The 20,987-nt window shown below is 40.7% G+C and overlaps 1 protein-coding gene across 1 annotated transcript; it reads left to right on the forward strand.

Annotated features, from left to right (window-relative positions):
- The first annotated feature begins 1,763 nt into the window (after positions 1-1,763).
- naa15b (N-alpha-acetyltransferase 15, NatA auxiliary subunit b) lies at positions 1,764-20,945 on the forward strand. The gene is made up of 20 exons (XM_049721703.2): positions 1,764-1,980; positions 4,676-4,760; positions 4,867-4,971; positions 5,574-5,731; positions 5,880-6,014; positions 7,136-7,289; positions 7,525-7,644; positions 8,208-8,303; positions 8,457-8,563; positions 8,958-9,030; positions 9,625-9,794; positions 9,862-10,014; positions 10,368-10,496; positions 10,597-10,810; positions 14,437-14,630; positions 14,717-14,825; positions 14,936-15,034; positions 15,604-15,747; positions 17,252-17,349; positions 19,145-20,945. The coding sequence occupies exons 1-20, from the start codon at positions 1,927-1,929 to the stop codon at positions 19,340-19,342; spliced, it is 2,595 nt and encodes an 864-aa protein (XP_049577660.1). The 5' UTR covers positions 1,764-1,926; the 3' UTR covers positions 19,343-20,945.
- The last annotated feature ends 42 nt before the right edge of the window (positions 20,946-20,987 follow it).

Below are 20,987 nucleotides of genomic sequence, written 5' to 3' on the forward strand. Positions count from 1 at the left end.
TGCTCGTTTGCAGTTGAACAATGGATTGAACAGTGCTGTTTCAGGTTTTCAGAACTTTATTTTTTTTTCTTGTTTTTATTGCATTCTCTAACCATGTTTTAAACTTCTCCACTCCTTTATCCCTGACCTGTCTGGTGAGTTCCCTGGTCTTACTCTTAATAATGCTTGTACACTGGTATTCCCTGACAAACCACTGAGGCCTTTTCAGAACAAGTATATTGTGAATTCTATTTACTAATTAAGTGAACTTTGAAAGCAATTAATTGCACTGAATTGTAATTGGGGGTATTAGAGAGGCTGAATACAAATGCATGCTGCACTTTTCAGATGTATATAAAATTTATATTTATTATTAAATATATGTATGTATATTTTAAGCAAACGCTGGAGGCAAAAGATCTCATTCTGCAGAGAATTGCAGCTGGCATCTCAGTGGACCCTCAGTGGTGAAACCAAACTAATGGCAGCCACTATTTTCCTGTAGCCAAATGCTTCTGCACACAGGACATCAGCCCTCGCTCCAGAAGCACTGTTATGAGTTATTTACAGAACGACAAATGATGTGTCGCCAAGAGGGGGTGATGAGTTAGGAGATCATTCTCTTTCTCCCTCCCTCTCTCGCAGGCTAATAAGGTGAGGAAATGTACTGTAGGTGGACCAAAGAGGAACGGCACATGCGGTTGCTGGGGGATGGTGTGTGTTTGTGTGCGCGCGTGTGTGTGTGTGTGTGTGTGTGTGTGTGTGTGTGTGTGTGTGTGTGTGTGTGCGTGGGAGTGTGTGCGTGTGTGGTGTGTCAAGGTGATGAATGTGGTAGCAGGAGCCATTGTTGTGCTGTAGGAGTAGGAGGCCACCAGATAACAGAAAAGCAAGGCCCAAGATGTCGCCTACCATGAATAAAACAACACTTATGTCTCTCTCTCTTTCCTTAATCTTCCTCTTAGACTCACCTGTTTAAAGTTGTCTCATTACAACTGGATGACTTTATCTTTTTGTTTCATTACTTAATAAACATGTATCTTAATGTCACAGAGCCTAAGCGCTCCAATTGCCTCTTTTAACCTGATTTATAAATGAATTTACATAATGTATAAATATTTGAATGGTTGGATCACTTCATACAGTCTATTGGTGGTGCAATGTTGACTTACTGGTACATGATCAGCATCAACCTCTGTGTGCGGCAACGTGATTTCATCTTTTTTGTCGAGATGACGCCATCTCGAGGTTGCAGGGTGAAACTGTGCAATTACAGTTTAAACCTGTACTGTAGAAAGGTTTATCGGTTTGAACATAAAAGATTATTTAATTGGAATCTTCTTATACTCTTGCTCTTATATATACAATGCAATACAATGCATCTATATACAGTATATTTAAGAAGAAAAGAGACCACTATCCGTTGTTGTATTTTATTCTGATTTTGTCGTTAATCAGTATATGTTTGAACATTTTTACCAACGAGATCATTAACACAATTTCTAATAAATAAATTCTTTAATGAAAAAAAGTCAAGCTTCCCAAAAAAAAGTCTCTTGGATTTTCCCATTGATTGATGTTGTATCGGAATTAAAAAAAAAAGGCAAACATTAAGAAAACATGTCCATGTTCATTTTAGCTGTACCTTCAGCACCAGACAAAAAAAGATTCGCGTTTAAAATGTGTCTCAGAAAATAGCCCATGCCCCTTGCCGAGGTGGTCGAAGTACCCACAGCAGTCGCCGCCATTTTGAAGCTGTCAGGGTTCCGTCAGTGTGTCAGGGGAAACAGACAAAGGCAGAAAGCCGAGCAATCGAACTGGGGCGCCCCACGGGCAAGCAAGCCCGGCCCGTCCGTCACTCGGCTCGACTCGTCTTGCCTGTTCGCGCTAGCATTAGCTAACGTTACATGTGCTGAGGTCGAGAGGGAACTGATCTCATTTGCTGCTACAATGCCGACAGTTACTTTACCACCAAAAGAGAACGCTCTCTTTAAGAGGATTTTGGTGAGTTGCTCTCTTGGAAGTGGCATAATGGTGAGCGGGAGTACTGGCGAGTTTACAGAGCATAGCCACCGGTGGCACTCGGGCTGTTAGCACATGAGCTAGCAAAATGGACTCATTGAATGGCTTAGCTCCTCCGGCCGTGAACGTCGCTGTCACTTGTACGGAACCAAAATGGTTGGCCGTTGCTTTGTTGTGATGGTGGCCACCGATTAGTGGTCATTTCGGCTAAATTACGCAAATGCATGGATGAAGTACAAGCAACATCTAAGTGCTGTTGTGTGATAAGCATCACTAGTTTGGAAAGGATCCTTGGTCCAATAATGGCTAACGAGCTAAAAAAAAAAAAAAGAGCTAAGAGTGTCTCGTGGTACGAGTGCAAGGGGACTTGGTCTTTTTTGTTATTTTATATGACTTGTTCGTTGGATGCTCATTGGCAACGTTTAATGTGTTTTCTTGGTTTGTTTTAGAAGCGGCGTGACTAGCTAACTTGTAGACATATTAACCACTACAGAAAGTGACATTCGCTAGCAGCCTAGTGTTAGCTTATAGGCTAGGTAACTTAATTCAACAATATGGCTATTTGTCGCTTCTAATCTGTTTGCAAGGCTTTGCCCTTGTGGCTTGTAGGTTTCCACGCTAGTGTAGCTATCGGTTCAAGTGTGAGACCCAAGGGTTCAGTTTAGGGTGAGTTGAGTTATCTCCGGCATGATAGTGTCAGCAATTCCGTAGCACCTTCAGGCCTGCCTGCTGTACTTTGGCAGCTAGCAAGCTAACACCCATGCCCTCGCTTCGCTCCATGCTTCGAGCTGTGTTGTCGTTTGCGGAATGTACACGACTTTGCTCTGTCAAGTCGTAACAAATATGTCCTTGTACATCGTGTAGTCGATCTTAGTGGCATGTGCACATTGGCAAGTGGTTCTAGGGTTTCCTAATGTGGTTTGAGAGCTAGACTGCGTGCTGCTTAGGTTTGAACAGTCGCGACTCGGCACGTTCCAATTTGACGTCATCCCACATTTCGGTTCACTATCATCAGGTAGCATACCCAGCCAATTTTGGCATTGTTTTCAAGCAAACTGTTTGCAATTATTTGGCCATAACGGATTCCTGAGTGAAAAGAAAAAACTCTTTAACACGAACTGCACTTTAAATATTGGTGATTTTCTTTTAATGCAAGTACATTTTGGGTTTACGTTCACTGGGGAGTTTTGTATTTCTGAATGATAAATTTTTAATTGTAATTATCGTAGGTATTTCTTCCTATTAACAGAAGTGAGAAAAGTACTCGCGCTCTGTACTTGGGTAGAAGTAACAACTTGATACTTGTGTAAAGAAAACACCTCCAAAACAGTAAAAGTAGGCCTTTTCGTAATCCGCCTACTGCGCTCTGTGTTGAAATACACTGAACTGTCACTATAGCTTTCCCGAGAGGTCAGTGGTAGGTAGGCCATTAGGTTTGCAGCAATTCATAACTGAACAAGAGTCGTACCAATACAGTGTGTATGTTTTCTTATGGCCGAGTAAGTGCACAATATATAAACATACTCCAGAGCAAAAAAGATAAACAGACTTCGAACAAAAGATAAACGCTCCACAGAACATTTACGATCAACATACAACTACTTACTTCATTTATACAAGATTTGCAAAAGTTGGCGCAACTCATTTTCTTAAAAAGAAATGAGCCACATTCCAAAAACATTGGCAGATTGACCACTCCAAATTGTCCGGAGTGTGGGTGTGAATCTTTGTCTATGTGTGCCCGATGATTGGCTGGTGACCAGTTCAAGATGTGCCCCACCAAGCGCGCCCAAAGACTGCTGGGATAGGCTCCAGCACACCCGCTACGCGCCTGAGGATGTGTTTCGGCAGATGAATGAATGAAATGCTGAAGGAAATGTTATTCAAATCAAGGGGCGTCCCTGAGTGTTTCTTGTGGTTAACTATTCGCCTATTGGGTAGGTGATGGTAATTGTTGCACTTATTGATCAACCAATAGATGAATACGTCAACCCACGACACACATAGGGCCCCTCTCTTATTTGAATAATATTTCCATCTAAATTGCAGGACCAAGACTACCGAAATCACAAAAAAGAAAAAAAGTGCAAATAATAATGAATATAGAAAATGATAAAAATATTTAAAAATATATGGAAATGAAAACACAAAATGATATATGATACAAAATAAAAGTAAAATATATAATTTTTAAAAAAATTAAAAACATCAAAATAAATGTGAAAATAAATACAAAATACACATTGAAGTTTTCTTTTGTTATAAAAGTAGAAATGTATTTTTATTGGTATAAACAATATTAATATTTGTGTTTATTTTCACTTTTATTTTTGCGGTTTTGGTCCTCTATAGACACAACAGTCATGTGTTGTGTTGGGGCATATCTACTAAGCATCTGTCTCAGTGTTTGTACAAAAATGTGTTTCAGCAAGCTTTTTTTAAATCAATGAACATTGAATTAACAAATCATTCTAAACACTGTCCGTTTTGAAATGAGTGTGTTTACAAGATTCGGGTTTGCAAGATTATATTTCCAATGTTATTAAATTCTTTCCCCTTTTTTCAAGGACCTTGGCTGTTGTTTAAACATAGGTCTTCAAGCCATCCGTCCTGTTTTTGCAAGGTCTGAAAAGAATTTTGAGCTCATGTGATGTCTTTTTCCTTGCCTTTTTCACAGCGATGTTATGAGCATAAGCAGTACAGAAATGGACTCAAGTTTTGCAAACAAATCCTGTCCAACCCCAAGTTTGCAGAGCATGGAGGTTTGTAGCCAAACTGCATGTGTGTATACATGGAGGCATACATAGAAATTGTCCTCTTTAAAGGCTGGAAGCTCTTGTTCAGCAAGCATCCTATTTTCCTTTGCAGAAACCCTAGCTATGAAAGGCTTGACCCTTAACTGCCTGGGCAAGAAGGAAGATGCTTATGACCTGGTGAGAAGAGGCCTGCGCAATGATCTCAAGAGTCACGTCTGTATCCTTAAATACTTTTCAAATGTAATTAATTTCTTCAAAGGTTGATGGTTTCATGTTCACTGAATCATTAAGTGTGTCAAATGAGGCTCCTGTGGCAGTGGGCTTCACAGCAAGATGATTTGGGTCAGCAACAGGGTTAAAATTTCAACTTTATCCCCTCTATGTAGAGGTGTGTAGAGAGTTTATGGAAAATGTTGAAAACTCCAACGGGGGGAAAAAAAACATGTCAGCGTCCTGTAGGGCAAGGCGCGACCCATGTAATGAAATTAGCGATCACTTGAACTAAGATTATATTTTAAAAATGTACGTTGCAATAGAATATATTTGTTTGCAATTATTGAAATCATTTTTTTAAATCAATGAACAATGAATTAACAAATCATTCTAAACACTGTCCGTTTTGAAATGAGTGTGTTTACAAGATTCGGGTTTGCAAGATTATATTTCCAATGTTATTAAATTCTTTCCCTTTTTCTCAAGGACCTTGGCTGTTGCTTAAACATAGGTCTTCAAGCCAGCCCAGCTGCCAAATCATGGGGTGGGCAAACTTGTTTGTTGTGATATTTATTTCTACACTCCTTAACTCTGTGTACCTATCAGGCTGGCATGTATACGGTTTATTACAGCGCTCTGATAAAAAATACGATGAGGCCATCAAGTGTTACCGAAACGCGCTTAAGTGGGACAAAGACAACCTCCAGATCCTTCGAGATCTGTCGTTGCTGCAGATTCAGATGAGAGATCTGGAAGGTTATCGGGTAAGTATTTGGGCAAAAGCTTCAGTAGCTTCAGAAATTCCCACAGTGTAAGTTTTGTATTTACTTGAGTTTCTTCAAGTAACAAAACATCACACTGCTAGTTCTGCTGGGAAGTTAGTAAATCCTGTGTACTTCATTGTTCCTGTAGGAGACACGGTACCAGCTGTTGCAGCTGCGCCCCGCTCAGCGAGCTTCCTGGATTGGTTATGCCATTGCCTATCATCTCCTGGAAGACTATGAGATGGCAGCAAAGATCATTGAGGAGTTCAGGAAAACACAACAGGTTTGGCATCCTTTTCTAAATACTCTCACTGTGTAGAGCTTAGTGGTTGTGTCAGCATGTCCTTTGCATCCATAGCACAATTGAGTCACAGTCACAGCTTCGTGCACCAGGTTCAATACACACTTCTGGTCATGCCATTTATTGGCAAAGTAATTTTTGTTCAAGTTAATTCTCAACAGCGGGAAAATGAAGGGACATAAAAACTTGAATGCTTTAATTGCCACAACAAATAAATGAATATAATCTGAAGCGTACTGTTACAGTAACTTCCATAAAATGGTGGGTGCCTCAAATGAACACTGCAGTGTATTGCTAGATAGTCATAACAAAATTAATAAAATTCTGTGACACCATCCTTTGAGCACGGTGGATAGACAGAATATAAAGGAGGCGGCAAAGAGCACATTTCCTGTACTGCTAAGGGTATTCATTTGCAGTCAAAACCGCATTTTTGTTTGAATTATGTCACCACGATACAAAGCGCCAAATTCCACAAGTAGCTACTTATTGATACCTAAAGTTTCCGCCCAAAACAATGATAGATAATTTATGAAAATTACCTTCATATCCCAATACAGCAATCACGCTTAAAATTGCATGAAATTCATGTTCTATTCTTCTAATTTCTTATGTTGAGTTCCTGATCATAAAGCTGGTATTGGCGCCGATATGATTTCTGGTATCAGTACTTGCCCATCCCTACTAACCTAAAACTAATTTGCTGGTCATTGTCAAGCTCGAAAGTATGTCACCGCCCTGGTGTGGTCCTTTAGTACAGTTATTGCAGAGGTTCTTTAATCTCTAAGTTAATCATTTGCTGTGTACCACGATTATTCACATTTCATCTTTTTGTCGGAGTTACAGTGCATCCTCGTCCCTCAATGGGGATTCCTGTATGTTTGGGCTTCCTTTATCTGATAATTGAGTTTCAGGAATGAAAAACATCTTAATTTTCTGTTTTATAAATTTGAAAAAAGCTGAAAATCCAAATATGCAAGTCAATCCGAGACTTTTGTGTTTTCTCCTACAACCCCCACATGCTCACCATGAATTGTTCACCTTACTCAGCAGTATTTTTTTCTGCTTTCCTCTGTCTATCAAATCATGTGTTTTATTTGTAGACGTCTCCTGACAAAGTGGACTACGAGTATAGTGAGCTGCTGCTTTACCAGAACCAGGTGCTGAGAGAAGCGGGTCTTTACAAGGAGGCCTTGGAGCACTTGTCAAACTATGAAAAGCAGATTTGTGACAAATTGGCAGTGGAAGAGACAAGGGGTGAGTCAAGTCTCTCAACGTCACAATGACTGGACAAGAGACAATTGTCCATCTAAAGCTTCAACATTGGAATGCCGACATTTTTGTTATAGTACATGGAGCTAAATATCTGTACTGATTAGTACTGGCTGTGTAATTACTAGCTATGTATGGTGTTTGTGATTTTTACTTTATAAATGCTTTATTTGGAATTAGTACAGTTCCGGGCTCGGTTGAATATGTGTTTCTCTTTTAGGGGAGTTGCTATTAAAGTTGGAGCGTCTGGATGAGGCTACAGATGTCTACCATCGCATGCAAGAGAGGAACCCAGAGAATTGGTTATATTATCACGGCCTGGAGAAAGCTCTAAAACCAAGTAAGGTGTTTTTGCTGTTAGAATCGCCAACAATGAAGTAAATATAGAAACTATTTCAAGGTGCATTGTCAATGTGTTAAAGAGGAAGTCAAGTAATGATAGATTCTTCTATGCAGCCCCCATCAGTCTAAATGCAGTCTTGTGATTAATATTCTGTTTGTGGAATATTAGTTAGGCAGCAAAAGCCTCTAGTCATTATTCATGTCAAAGGGTGGCCATTTTGCCACTTGTTGTCGATTGAAAATGACATCAAAGCACTTAAGGGCTCAGCTTGCGAACGTCACATTGCCAAACCCAACAAACAGGCTAGCCCTTATTGGTCGTTACATGAGCCTCTAGGCACTTTCATATCATTTTCAGTCGACAGCAAGTGTCAAAATGTCCACACCCTGAGAACAATAAAAAGGGGTTAGGTTAAATTTTGCCACCCAATTCATATTCCACAAACGCAATATTCATCCAAATGTCGTGTTTAGACAAATAGGTGCACATAGAACATATTATTGTAAAGAAAAGTTTTGACTTGACTTCCTTTTAAATTTCCATATCTTCTATTTTTTTAGGCACTGTGGAGGAGAGATTTAAGGTCTATGAAGATGCCTGGGAGAAGTTTCCAAAAGGCCTCGTTCCTCGCCGGCTCCCCCTCAACTTTCTTACTGGTGTGGCCAATAATCACTCTTGTCCTAACAGACTAATAGTAACTCCACTTCTAACATGATGAGATGTATAAGAACAGGCTAGTAGATTTAGATACTTGTACATTTTATATCCCCCCCTAACAATCTTCATCACACCACATCTTTATCCTGTAGGTGAGAAGTTCAAAGAGTGTCTTGACAGGTACCTGAGGATGAACTTCAGTAAAGGATGTCCACCTGTTTTCACCACCTTGAGGTCTCTTTACAACGACAAAGAAAAGGTAACTTCAATGGTTCAGTAATGACTGATATCAGTAGTTAAATAACAGATTTTTGTTTTGTGAATCATTAACCAGACAAAAGTTTTGACACACTTGGAGAAAAGAAGGTTCTTTGGTTCCATTGAATTTGCTTAATTCAGGACATGCATGTCGATTGTGCATGATTAAAATGTGTTAAACTAACATTTATCAATTGACTGTATTTTAGGAAAAGGGTAGAAAATTGTCAGTTGGACACATTTTAACCACGTGCAGCTGAAAGTTCAGTACTTTTTTTAATATATTAACTTTTGACTGGTAATGTAAATAACTGGAATTGCACTAAAGATAACAAAGCTAATTATTAATCTGTTTTTATTGGAAACCACAAGTCAGTTCATCTTTTTTATTGCAGGTGTCAATTATAGAAGAATTAGTGGTCGGATTTGAGACCTCATTAAAAAGCTCCCGACTGTTCAGCCAAAATGGTAAGAGCAAACACATGAGCGTATTTCAAATAGAGATGTGATGATAGGAATTGTTGAGCTTTCAGGATGATAATCCACAGTTGCTAGTTCCTAATCAGAAAACGGCCACAATAGATATCAACTGACGTCACGGGTACCGATACCACGAATTAAAGCTGGTATCGGCACACATACCCGGTAACGATACTTGTACTTGGCCATCCCTAATAACGTTATTTTTCATATACATTTAATCCTTTTAAAAGCACATTTTACCACATGCTGTTAACTAAAAAGGTCCCAATTTGCTGAAGGCTCAGGTAGCAACCAATCACGCCTCAGCTTGCGAATGTCACATGACCAAACCCAGAAAACAGGTGAGCTGTGATTGGCCATTAGCATGTGATGTCATTTTCAAATGAATGAGTAATTCAGGCCCTACTAGCCCCAACAGGCTGCAAACAGTCCTCGTACAAGAGGTGGTACTTTTGGAGTCGCGTGTCTCTTCCAATAATAAAATTGACGAAGGTCAATGGGCATTTTTAAAAAAAAATTTTTTTATTGCTGTCTGCTGCTTAATTTTATGAATTTAACTGGTTTCTTGGCCTGTCGCAGATGATGGTAAAGAGGAGCCACCAACCACATTGCTTTGGGTGCAGTACTTCCTGGCTCAGCACTATGACATGGTTGGTCAACAGACATTGGCTCTGGAATACATCAACACAGCCATTGATAGCACTCCAACCCTCATCGAACTCTTTGTTGTCAAAGCCAAGATTTACAAGGTAACCTTTGCTATAACACATATTTACTTTCTGCATTTGCGGGTGTTGAATGTAGCTTCTTTGGCAGCATGCTGGGAACATTCGAGAGGCAGCACAGTGGATGGATGAAGCACAGGCTTTGGACACTGCTGACAGATTCATCAACTCAAAGTGTGCCAAGTACATGCTGAAGGCTGGCATGATCAAAGAGGCGGAGGAGATGTGCTCCAAGTTCACACGGGTGAGAACGCATTCACAAGTAGATGCTGAAGGAAGCTTTCAGATGAGTCTATAAACAGATACACGTGGACAAAATTGTCGGTACCCCTCTGTTAATGAAAGAAAAATCCACAGTGGTCTATGCCTAATTCCTGGACTATTTGCTTACTAGTACAATACAATACATTTTTATTTAGATGTATAGCACTTTCACAACTGTAAACTAAGATCTGTTTTGAAGTGGTGTCAAAGTATAGATGGTCAGTATACAGTAAATATACCATAAACGTCTACATTGTCTGCATGTCTTGTTTCTTGTGGCTTGGACATTATAAATGAATGTGTCATTAATGTCTGTGTTTGGTATTTGCCCAGGAGGGGGCATCAGCAGTGGAGAACCTGAATGAGATGCAGTGTATGTGGTTCCAGACAGAGTGTGCACTTGCCTACAAGGCTATGAACAAATATGGCGAGGCCCTCAAGAAGTGCCATGAAATTGAAAGGGTAGGTTTTGTTGAACAGGATGAGTCCTTACAATTGTGTGTTTTATAAAGATTGTATTCATTTACATATCACATCAATCTGTCTGCCTGCGCTCCTCCAGCATTTTGTGGAGATCACGGACGACCAGTTTGATTTCCACACCTACTGCATGAGGAAGATGACGTTGCGCTCATATGTGGACCTGCTGAAACTTGAGGATGTACTTCGAATGCATCCCTTTTACTACAAGGCCGCCGTTACTGCCATTCAGATATACCTGAGCCTTCATGACAATCCTCTGACTGACGATAGCAAGGAGTTGCAGGCCGACACTGGTAATGAAAACTGCTTTTAGGTTAAATTTTATATAGATGCCATCCGTCAAAGTCAAAGTCAGCTTTATTGTCAATTTCTCCACATGCCAAAGACACACAAAGAAACCGAAATTTCGTTCCCCCCTATCCCACGGTGACAAGACATGGCTCACAACAGACAAACAAGTAACAAGTATAACAAAAGCGTGCTGAATAAATAATGAATAAATAACACAACAATAAATAAATAAATAAGAGGAGCAGAAAAAAAGGAGCAAGTGCGCGTACAGCAGACATTCCCGAAAATAGCGCAACAGTGCCACACGCTACGCAGAAGGGGGTAGCGAGTTCAGGGCCCTAACAGCCTGGGGAAAGAAGCTGTTGGCAAGTCTGGTGGTGCGGGAGCGCAGGCTCCTGTACCTCTTCCCAGAGGGCAGAAGGTCAAACAAAGAGTAAGCCGGGTGACTCACATCTCTGGCAATCGAGGTTGCCTTGCGGGCGAGATGGGAGGTGTAAATGTCCTTCAGGGAGGGGAGCGAAGCACCAATAATCTTACCAGCCGTATTCACTATGCGCTGCAGGGCCTTCAAGTTCTGTTCAGTGCAGTTACCACCCCAGACAGCGATGCAACTGGTGATGACGCTCTCAATAGTGCCACGGTAGAATGTAGACAGGACTGCCTGAGGAGCACATGCACGCCTGAGCTTCCGCAGGAAGTACAGGCGGCGCTGAGCTTTCTTTGCCAGTGACGAGGTGTTTGCGGACCAGGAGAGGTCCTCACTGATGTGCACCCCCAGGAACTTGGTGCAGCTCACCCTCTCCACCACAGCACCATCGATGATCAGCGGCAGGTGTGTTGTGTGACCCTTCCGGAAGTCAACAATGATTTCCTTGGTCTTATTAACGTTCAGCAGGAGGTTGTTGTCCCTGCACCATGTGGTCAGAAGGTCAACCTCCGACCTGTACCGAGTCTCGTCGCCCTTTGTGATGAGACCCACCAGAGTCGTGTCGTCAGCAAACTTCACTATGCGGTTGTCGCTGTAGGTCGCAGTGCAGTCATGCGTCAGTACCTATCAGATGAGCCAAACCCACCACAAGTTTTAAGAAATCACAAGTTTTTGTTCATGCAAGACGCACTGGTTCATAAGAATATTACACATAAAAACATGAGAAAACAAAAAATGCTGAACTTACTGTAGAAAAAAAAAGTCGTGTGGAAGTGACACCAAGGAACCCTTAAACAAAGATTACTGCAGTAACAAAGGCTAGGTTCATACTGCAGGCAAATCTGGCCCAGATTGCATTCTTTTGTCCTTATGCGACCAGTATCGGATTTTTTATGACAGTCTGAACGGTTTAACTGATCCCCACCCCACCGACCCAGTCCGACTCTGGCCACTTTCATATGTGATCCTTTTTCAATTTGACCGTAGTCTGAACAGACAATTCGCTTATACCCGACAAATTGAATTAGCTCAGATAATGGCTACATGATATACCGTATTTTCCGAACTATAAGTCGCTCCGGAGTATAAGTCGCACCAGCCATAAAATGCCCCAAAAAGTGAAAAAAAAACATATATAAGTCGCTCTGGAGTATAAATCGCATTTTGGGGGGCAATTTATTCAACAAAATCCCACACCAAAAACAGTCATGAATGAGCAACAACAGGCTAAACGATAGCAGCAACAGGCTAAACGATAGGTAGGCTAACGTGACAAACACAAACAAAGAGCTGAGAACAGGCCTGACGTAACATATAGAGTGATTAAGGACAACTATTACATGAATAACATGTTTATTAAACCATCGGTGTCACTCCAATTCATTAAATCCGTCGATCGTCCGATACGATAGCAACAGGCTAAACGATAGGTATGCTAACGTGACAAACACAAACGAGGAGCTGAGAACGGGCCTGACATAACATATAGAGTGATTTAGGACAACTATTACATAAATAACATGTTTATAAAACCATCGGTGTCACTCCAATTCATTACGAAGAGGTGAGAATGGGCCTGACGTAACATATAGAGTTATTAAAGAAAACAATTACGTGAATAACACGTTTATAAAATCATCGGTGTCACTCCAATTCATTAAATCCATCGATCGTTCTTTGTCAACAATGGGTGCGCGCAGCTGAGGGCGCTTGCACTTCAAAATATTCCACAGGCTCATATAACTATAGGTAAACTATATTTCAAATAACTATAATATAAACAATAATATTATCAAACCATCCGTGCACTTTAAATCCATTAAATCCATCGATCAAATTCCTCGTCCTTTGCCAACATCGCCGCGCGTGCGCCCTGACGTCACCTCGTCTTTATTCCACAGATCTAGTATATAACTATATTGTAGCGTTAACAAAGTACAAGGATAGACGTGGGTTCGGTAAACGGCTCTTTATTAAACAAAACAAACTTACAAGCGTGTGGCGGCGTGGACTTCCAGACACGAGAGCTCCATGGCATAGGACTGGGCGTGCGTAATGGCCATGTCCGAGCCCCATGCACCGTTCGCGGACAGCCACTCGGCCGAGCGCCGGCCCTCGACTCAGTAGAGTAGGACCGGGCGTGCGTAAAAGCCATAATAGTTTTTCAAACCTTCTATGTCACTCCAAATCCTTAATTCCTTCAAACTCTTTGTCCTCCTCTTTGTCACTTCGAAATGATCACCGCTAATGATGACGGTAGTCCTTACGTGGGTACGTTTGTCCTTTATGTAAACAACCCTCGCGCCGCGCCACTGACGTCACTTGAAATAGTAATCTCTTGGTACATCACGGTTCTCCAAACTTTCTTTCTACTGCTCGATTACTGTTTTCAGCTGCATATTTTACAACTTGAAGTTTGTAACCTGCAAAATATGAGTTTCTTTTTGGTGCCATTTTTCTTAAGCCCACCCAGTTGATGAGTCACGGCCAACGGTGAAATTTAGAGCGCCCTCATCCAGTTTCGTCTGAAAATATCATTTTTTTTCAGATGTAGTTTTTTGTTTTGTTTATTTGGTTGTTTTATCAAAGTCAAACTCTGCTTTATTGTCGATTTTATTTCATATACCAAGGCACACAAAGAGATTGAAATTACGTTCCCACTATCCCTCGGTGAGATAGTACACATATGCATACAAGCAACACAAAAAAAACCAAGAAGGCACAAACAATGAATAAATAAGAGTGTTGAATAAATTATAAATAAACAAAAAAGAATAAATATAAGAGGAGTAAAAATGGAGCAAGTGTACATACAGCAGGCAGTGGACTTGGATATGGTGCTTTAAAGTGTTAATTGCTTTATTTGATGTTTTCTCTATTTTTTATGTTTTGAATATGTTCAAGATAAAGATGTAAAAGCATGTGAAGTGATCAACTATACTAAAAATAACATGGGAAGTGGTCAACTATACTTGTAAGTGATGTCTTAATGATCAAGTAAAAATTTGTGGGGAAAAAAAAAACCATGTCGCTCCTGAGTATAAGTCGCCCCCCACCCAAACTATGAAAAAAAAACGTGCCTTATAGTCCGGAAATTACGGTAGTATTTTTGCTTTTGCACGAAGATGTTATAAATCTTGGGGTGTTGCAATTTGTCGAAACTTTACGACCGTTCTTACACATGTTGTTCATTTCCTACAGCTAACCTGTCGGACAAAGAGCTGAAGAAGCTCAGGAACAAGCAACGGAGAGCTCAGAAGAAGGCCCAGCTTGAGGAGGAAAAGAAGAATGCAGAAAAGGAGAAGCAGTTGAAGAATCAAAAAAAGAAGAAGGAGGATGACGATGAAGAAATTGGAGGCCCGAAAGAGGAGCTCATTCCGGACAAATTGGTCAAGGTTTGTTTAAAGTGATACAGTAGACGTTTCAGAAGGCTTAACAGGTCACAGTGATATTGACCTTAATGCTGACATTATGTATGCAGGTAGAAAATCCACTGGAAGAAGCAGTCAAGTTTCTGATACCTCTCAAAAACCTTGTCAAAGATAAAATTGACACACACCTACTGGCATTTGAAATTTACTTCAGAAAAGGTTTGTTATTTCACCTCAATGCAACAAGAAGGACTTTGTAGTTACTCTTGTGTATTCTGCCATTATTAAACTTGCTATTAAAACATGCTTTATGGGCATTATCTCTTCAGAAAAGTACCTGTTGATGCTCCAATCAGTGAAAAGGGCGTTAGCCATCGACCCAGACCACCCATGGCTACACCAGTGTCTAGTGCGCTTCTTTAAAGGAGGTAAAATCATCCATCCATCCATTATCTGTCAAGCAAAAAAGAATCTGGAGCATTTTTCTGCTCTTTATGTACACATGTTCTTTCACCTGGTTGTTTGTTTTATTTCCATCTAATCACACACACAGTAGTGTTCAGAATAATAGTAATACTGTGTGACTAGAAAGATTAATCCAGGTTTTGAGTATAATTTTATTTTTCCATGGGAAACAAGGTACCCAGTAGATTCAGTAGATTCTCACAAATCCAATAAGACCAAGCATTCATGCTATGCACACTCCTAAGGCTGTAAAATTGGGGGCTATTAGTCGGGAGAAGTAGAAAAGGGGGCGTACACAATAATAGTAGTGTGGCATTCAGTCAGTGAGTTTCTCAAACAGGTGGGATTCTGGTGTCCCCGATCTTTTTTCTAATAGCTCAATCTAACAGACTATATGTATACCTTGTTCTCCTTGTACACATAAAAAGTACTTTCCATCCTAGATTTTTTTTTATTTATTATTCACAGAGCACTACTATTATTCTGAACATTACTGTACATCTTACACTCTGCCTCCTTCCCTTCTGCTCAGTTTCAGAGAGCAAAGAGCTGCCTGACGTGGTTCGGACAGTCTTGAAGCAAGAAGTCACCCGGCTGTTTGGCGACAGCAATGCCAAGAGCTTCAACCAGGCCTACCTCTCCAAACACTCCAACTCTGTACCACACCGATTGGCTGGTATGTTGCATGTACTGAGGAGAAGCAGTTCGGAAGATGAATGAATGAATAATTCAATATATATTAATAATGAATGAATAATTATATATATATATATATATATATATATATATATATATATATATATATATATATATATATGAATAATTCACTATATATTTCATACACAAAAGAGACAGAAATGTATACTAAAACACAAATATCCAACACTAAGGGCCATTGAAATAAATCTGGTAGTACAACTGGTTTTCAGGTCTCGTAGTACACTGTCGATGTGTACATTGTACTGTCGTGTAATGTCCAAAGCTGCTTACATCTGTGTGCCTCAAGCAGCACCGTAAACAAGTATGAGTTTGCTACAGCAAGAATTGCTGCAGTTACATTCATTAACCTTCATACCTTGTTAACACAATGTTAGCGTAGCATCCAGGTGTTGGGCATCTAAAGCCCCTCTTGTCACACAAAACAAATCACAAAGCATTCTCTACCAGAGCACATGCACACTGCACAGACTCCATACAATACTTGAACAATCATGCGAACAACAAAAGCCACGTCATACCTCGCCCCACTCTGCAGACATGACCAATCAACCAATGTTTAGTCCAGAAATCTCTTAATCATGCCTCAGACATTACATTAGTATAACAGACCATACGCAACACCCCACTCTTGGAATTAATGATTTTAAATGGTTATAGGGTTATCTCGTATAGTAGACATTTTTATATTACCGTAATTTCCGGACTATAAGCCGCACCGGACTATAAGGCGCACCAGCTAAAATTCAGGGATATTTTTGTTTTTTTCTTACATAAGCCGCACCGGACTATAAGCCGCACGTGCACATGATTTTTTTACAAAGAAACACAGTACACAGAAAGCCGTAAAAATCCATAAATACGGCGCGCCGCCATTTAAGCCTCAGGGTTCAAAGTAACGTTCTGAATAAAATGCATTAAAATTTCACATTCATTACAACTTGTTTTTGGTGAGCAACATGTCAGAAGAATTGAATTTAAATGCTGATTGATTGGGTTTTAATACAATGCAGATGGTCCAAACAGCGCCACTGCTTTGTGTAATCTCTGAGTCACATAGCACAGTAAGAGACAGGGTTTAGAGCCCTTTGACGCAGGTCACCTAGCGTGCATTCCTACTAAAGCTCATAATAGCCACAAGCAACACAGCCAGAATAAGCAGCAGCCATAGTAGTGTTTCAAAATAGTATTTTTGTTGTTTTTTTTTCTTCAAGATACCGCACGACAGTGGTCCACAGCCTTTTTACGAGTGTATAAAAGTGATCAAATCATCACAAAAATCACAAAAAAAAATCTTATATAAGCCGCACCTGACTATAAGCCGCAGGGTTCAAAATTTTGGAAAAAAGTCGCGGCTTATAGTCCGGAAATTAAGGTATACTTTTGTGTATGTTGACATATCTCACAGCAGTACACGCGTGCACAAAATGAGCTGACAAAGTAACATCCTGTTCTTCTTGCAGCTGCTAAGATGATGGTGTACATGGACTCGTCGACATTGTCTAAAGCAGTTGAACTGGCCACCGCACTCGATGAGTCACTCAAAAACAAATCTATCCAGGTATGTTTGTTCATCAAGCAAGGCTCGAAATAAGGGGCTTTGCTTTGCAGTTTGCAAGTCAAAATTCACATTTTGCACTTCAAACATGTTGAGACACAAATCACGTGGCAAATTGAAGAACTGCCAAATGTTACGCAAAACTCTGAAAGATAAACTCGCCATGCACATGACACATTGTGATAATTTTGAATATTATTTATTTTGATCAAATTCATTAAAAAAATCAGTGTGGCTGCTGCTACGGAGGGGTTTAGTTTTGCCTCTGTTCTCTCAAAATGGGATTCGGAGGTTAGGAAGCACAGCAGCCCCGGTAAGCGACCAGGAAAGAGAGCCCCGCTCGTGCCGCACACGAGCCTGCCTTTGTGCCAAACTGAAGCATAATACCACAACATACATATGAATGGTCGATGGTCAATGTGTCGTGCAATTCCTACCAGTTCTTACGACTACAAGCTAGCTTCCTCATCAATGCGCAAACCACCAATCACACTTGATGTCATTGGGTCATCACAGGGCCATAGCTATTGATAGTCATTCAGGGCCCAAGGTAAACACAGCCAATGCAAGCCGGCCAGTTAAATGTGAAATAGTTTATCCAAATACACACTTATTCAATAGAATTTTCAGCAGGCTATTGTTGCCACTACTATTACTAATTACTGATATTAGATAGCTGCAGCCCTGTATTCGCCCTCCCCTTTTCATAAAATCCTTGCCTCAAGTCCCTGGCAAGTACAGTGGAGCCTCGGTTTTCGACCACAATCCGTTCCAGAAGGCTGTTTGAGAAGTGAATCTGTCGAATTCCAAACCATGTGTTCCCATTACAAATAATGGAAACAAATTGAATCCGTTCCAAGCAACAACAAAAAAAAAAACGCCTTTTTTTTAAGCATTTTTTCATTTGTGCATTTTTGTCCGATCGCGTAACTGAAGCGCACCGCCGAATGCGCAACCGTAGCACGTCGCCGACCGCGCAACTGCACCGCGCTGGTTGCATTATTGTCGCTGAAATTTAGAAAATAGTTTTTATGTCCTTATGTTTAAGTGGACCTCAGTGCGCAGGGAGCTAAATTTTGTCCGATCGCGCACCGGGCGCTCACTGTCGCATTGCTTTAAGAGCGTCTTTGTGTTTTAGGATGGCTTTACTGCTCCCACTTGCTTCCTTAGGAGGCATGATTAGAGTTGATGCAATTCTCAGAGTAACGAGAATGTAATAACGATTTTCATATTATGTATTACTTGTGTACTCTCTGCATCCATTATAACCTGGTGATCCTGAAAGGGGGATCCTTTCATCTGTGGTCCCTTCTCAAGGTTTCTCATTTTCCCCTGGTAGGGGTTTTTTGAGTTTTTCCTTGCCCTTTTGGGAGCTTATAATCAGGGGATGCTTTGAGAATAATTGTCAATTTTGGCTATGTGAAGCCCTTTGAGACTGTTTGTGATTTAGGGCTATACAAATAAACTTGACTTGACTTGACTTAACGAACGGAGTCAGTTGGCATGCGGGTCCTCTCGGCTCATCTCGCGAGGTTCGACAACCGAAATTTCGTCCGACATCCGAAGCAAAAAAATCTCAAATTTTTTGTTCGAATACCGATTTGTTCGAGAACCGGGACGTTCGAAAACCGAGGCTCCACTGTATTTCTCTTTGAAATTAGAAAGTTGCCCCATATGTATATTACAGTAAGTCATTGCATAGCAAACTTGCTTCTCCAAGACCCAACAAGTTATTGCAGGGCTTAAGTGTTCTGTGCTGATTTTGCAATTAACAATTGACGCTTTGTTTCTTATTCAGATCTGCACAGAGGTCCTGGAGAGTCTTCGGAGTGGCTCCCTGAGCGACTCAAAGGAGTGTGCCGATTCATATCGTGCAGTGTGTCACAAGCTTTACCCCTATACATTAGCTTTCATGCCGCCTGGATACGAGGAGAACACCAAGATCGCTAATGGAGATGTGTCCACAGAAACAGAAGAGCTAGCTAACGAGATGTGAGCATGACCAGACAAAGGGGGATGAGAAAAGGAATAGGGCCTTGCACAGAGCCTTGTGGTACGCCTGGCAGTAATTTTATAGAGCCAGACACACGGGAAGCGAAATAGATATTTCGTTCTTTGGCTCAGCTTACATTGGGTCTGACCCGGCATGGCTTGGCTCTTTCCCATTTGCTGAAAATCAGGACTGTATGCGTGTGTGCTTGTGTGTGTGTATGTCATGGATGTGAATGAGTCTTGAGCATGTGTGCGGTTTTGTTTATTTGTGATAAAGGGGAGGAAGATAACAAAATGGCCATTTTACTTTTTTAATAGCGCAACCAACCACACTGAATATTAATTGGGAGGGGAAAAAAAACAACAGTTATTGGCAAATGTTGGAGTGAAACTGACCTGACTGGTTTCTCTGAGATGACAACCACTGGAGTTTGACTCTGCCGCTTCCACAAGCCCATCGGTTGGTTCTTTTACAAGCAAAGCTAATTTAATAAATACAAAATGGGACACAGCTGTCACTTGGGAGCAATTGTGTGCTCAGTGAGTTTGACCCGAGTCAGCAGGAAGCTGAGCAGAGTTAATGAGGACTTGAAGTCGATGATAAGGACATCCATCAAGCACAGGTGAATTTGAATCTGCCGTAACAATCATTTGAGCACCAGTGGGCAGTCCTTCTACACACCAGTGTGCAGCAGAGTGTGACAACGCGGCCTGGAAGAAGGCACTAGCTCCTCTTGTCGTTTTAATATATGGTCTGTTACTACAGAGCGGCTTGTAGCATAGAATGAAAACTGCAAGGTTGTTTTGTCTGGTTCTGAATACACTGCTACTACTACTCGACGTGCTCACACTTAGGAGAAAGTGATGGATCTAAGCAATATCATAGATGCCTCCTGTCCATCATTCAAGTATTGATTTCACAGAAGTGATTTCATCATACTTTTTTTTTTTTTACACCTACACTATAACTCATGCAGAAGGGTCTTCCATTAAAATCCGAATGACTCTTCACGTGGTCAGAATTTGTCATTCAAACCTGTTCTCTGGGGTCGAACATTAAAATGCAAAGATTTCAGCACCCAAAATTGGTTCACTTCTGTTTTGGTAATACCAGTTCCCTTATTTCTTGCCCTTCTCTAATTTGGGTTCTAATGTGAAAGATTAAATCTGAGATGGCAATGTAAGATATCTCTGGATTTTTGTATTAAAACCACACAAAAGTAAAGTGTTGGGATTTTTTTCCTTTTGGTTTTAAATTAATTGCATTGGTTGATGTAGTCCTACTGGTGGTATCCAAGTTCTCGGGTCACGCTCATCAAGTGCTCATCATCGTCAAAGAACATACTCTTCTAATAAAATGTGCCAACTTGGGTACAAATGACATTTTTATTATTACAAACAAACGTTCATTATAACAGCCCATATTGTCTGTCCTGTTTCTGTCTGTATGCATTGTCTTACATTAGCTGTTGTTACACAACAGAACATGTCAAACTTTCCTCCGTGCAAATGGCCCTTTGCATCATCACAGTGGGGCTGAAAGGTTGTTGTTTTTTGGGTGGGTGGAGCAACGCTCTACATGTTAATAAAAGTATACAAATTCGTCACACAGATGTTCATTTTATGTTTTTATAAGATATTGGACAATC

Source organism: Syngnathus scovelli, chromosome 5 (genome assembly GCF_024217435.2).
Source record: "Syngnathus scovelli strain Florida chromosome 5, RoL_Ssco_1.2, whole genome shotgun sequence".
In the NCBI taxonomy this organism is placed as follows: domain Eukaryota; kingdom Metazoa; phylum Chordata; class Actinopteri; order Syngnathiformes; family Syngnathidae; genus Syngnathus; species Syngnathus scovelli.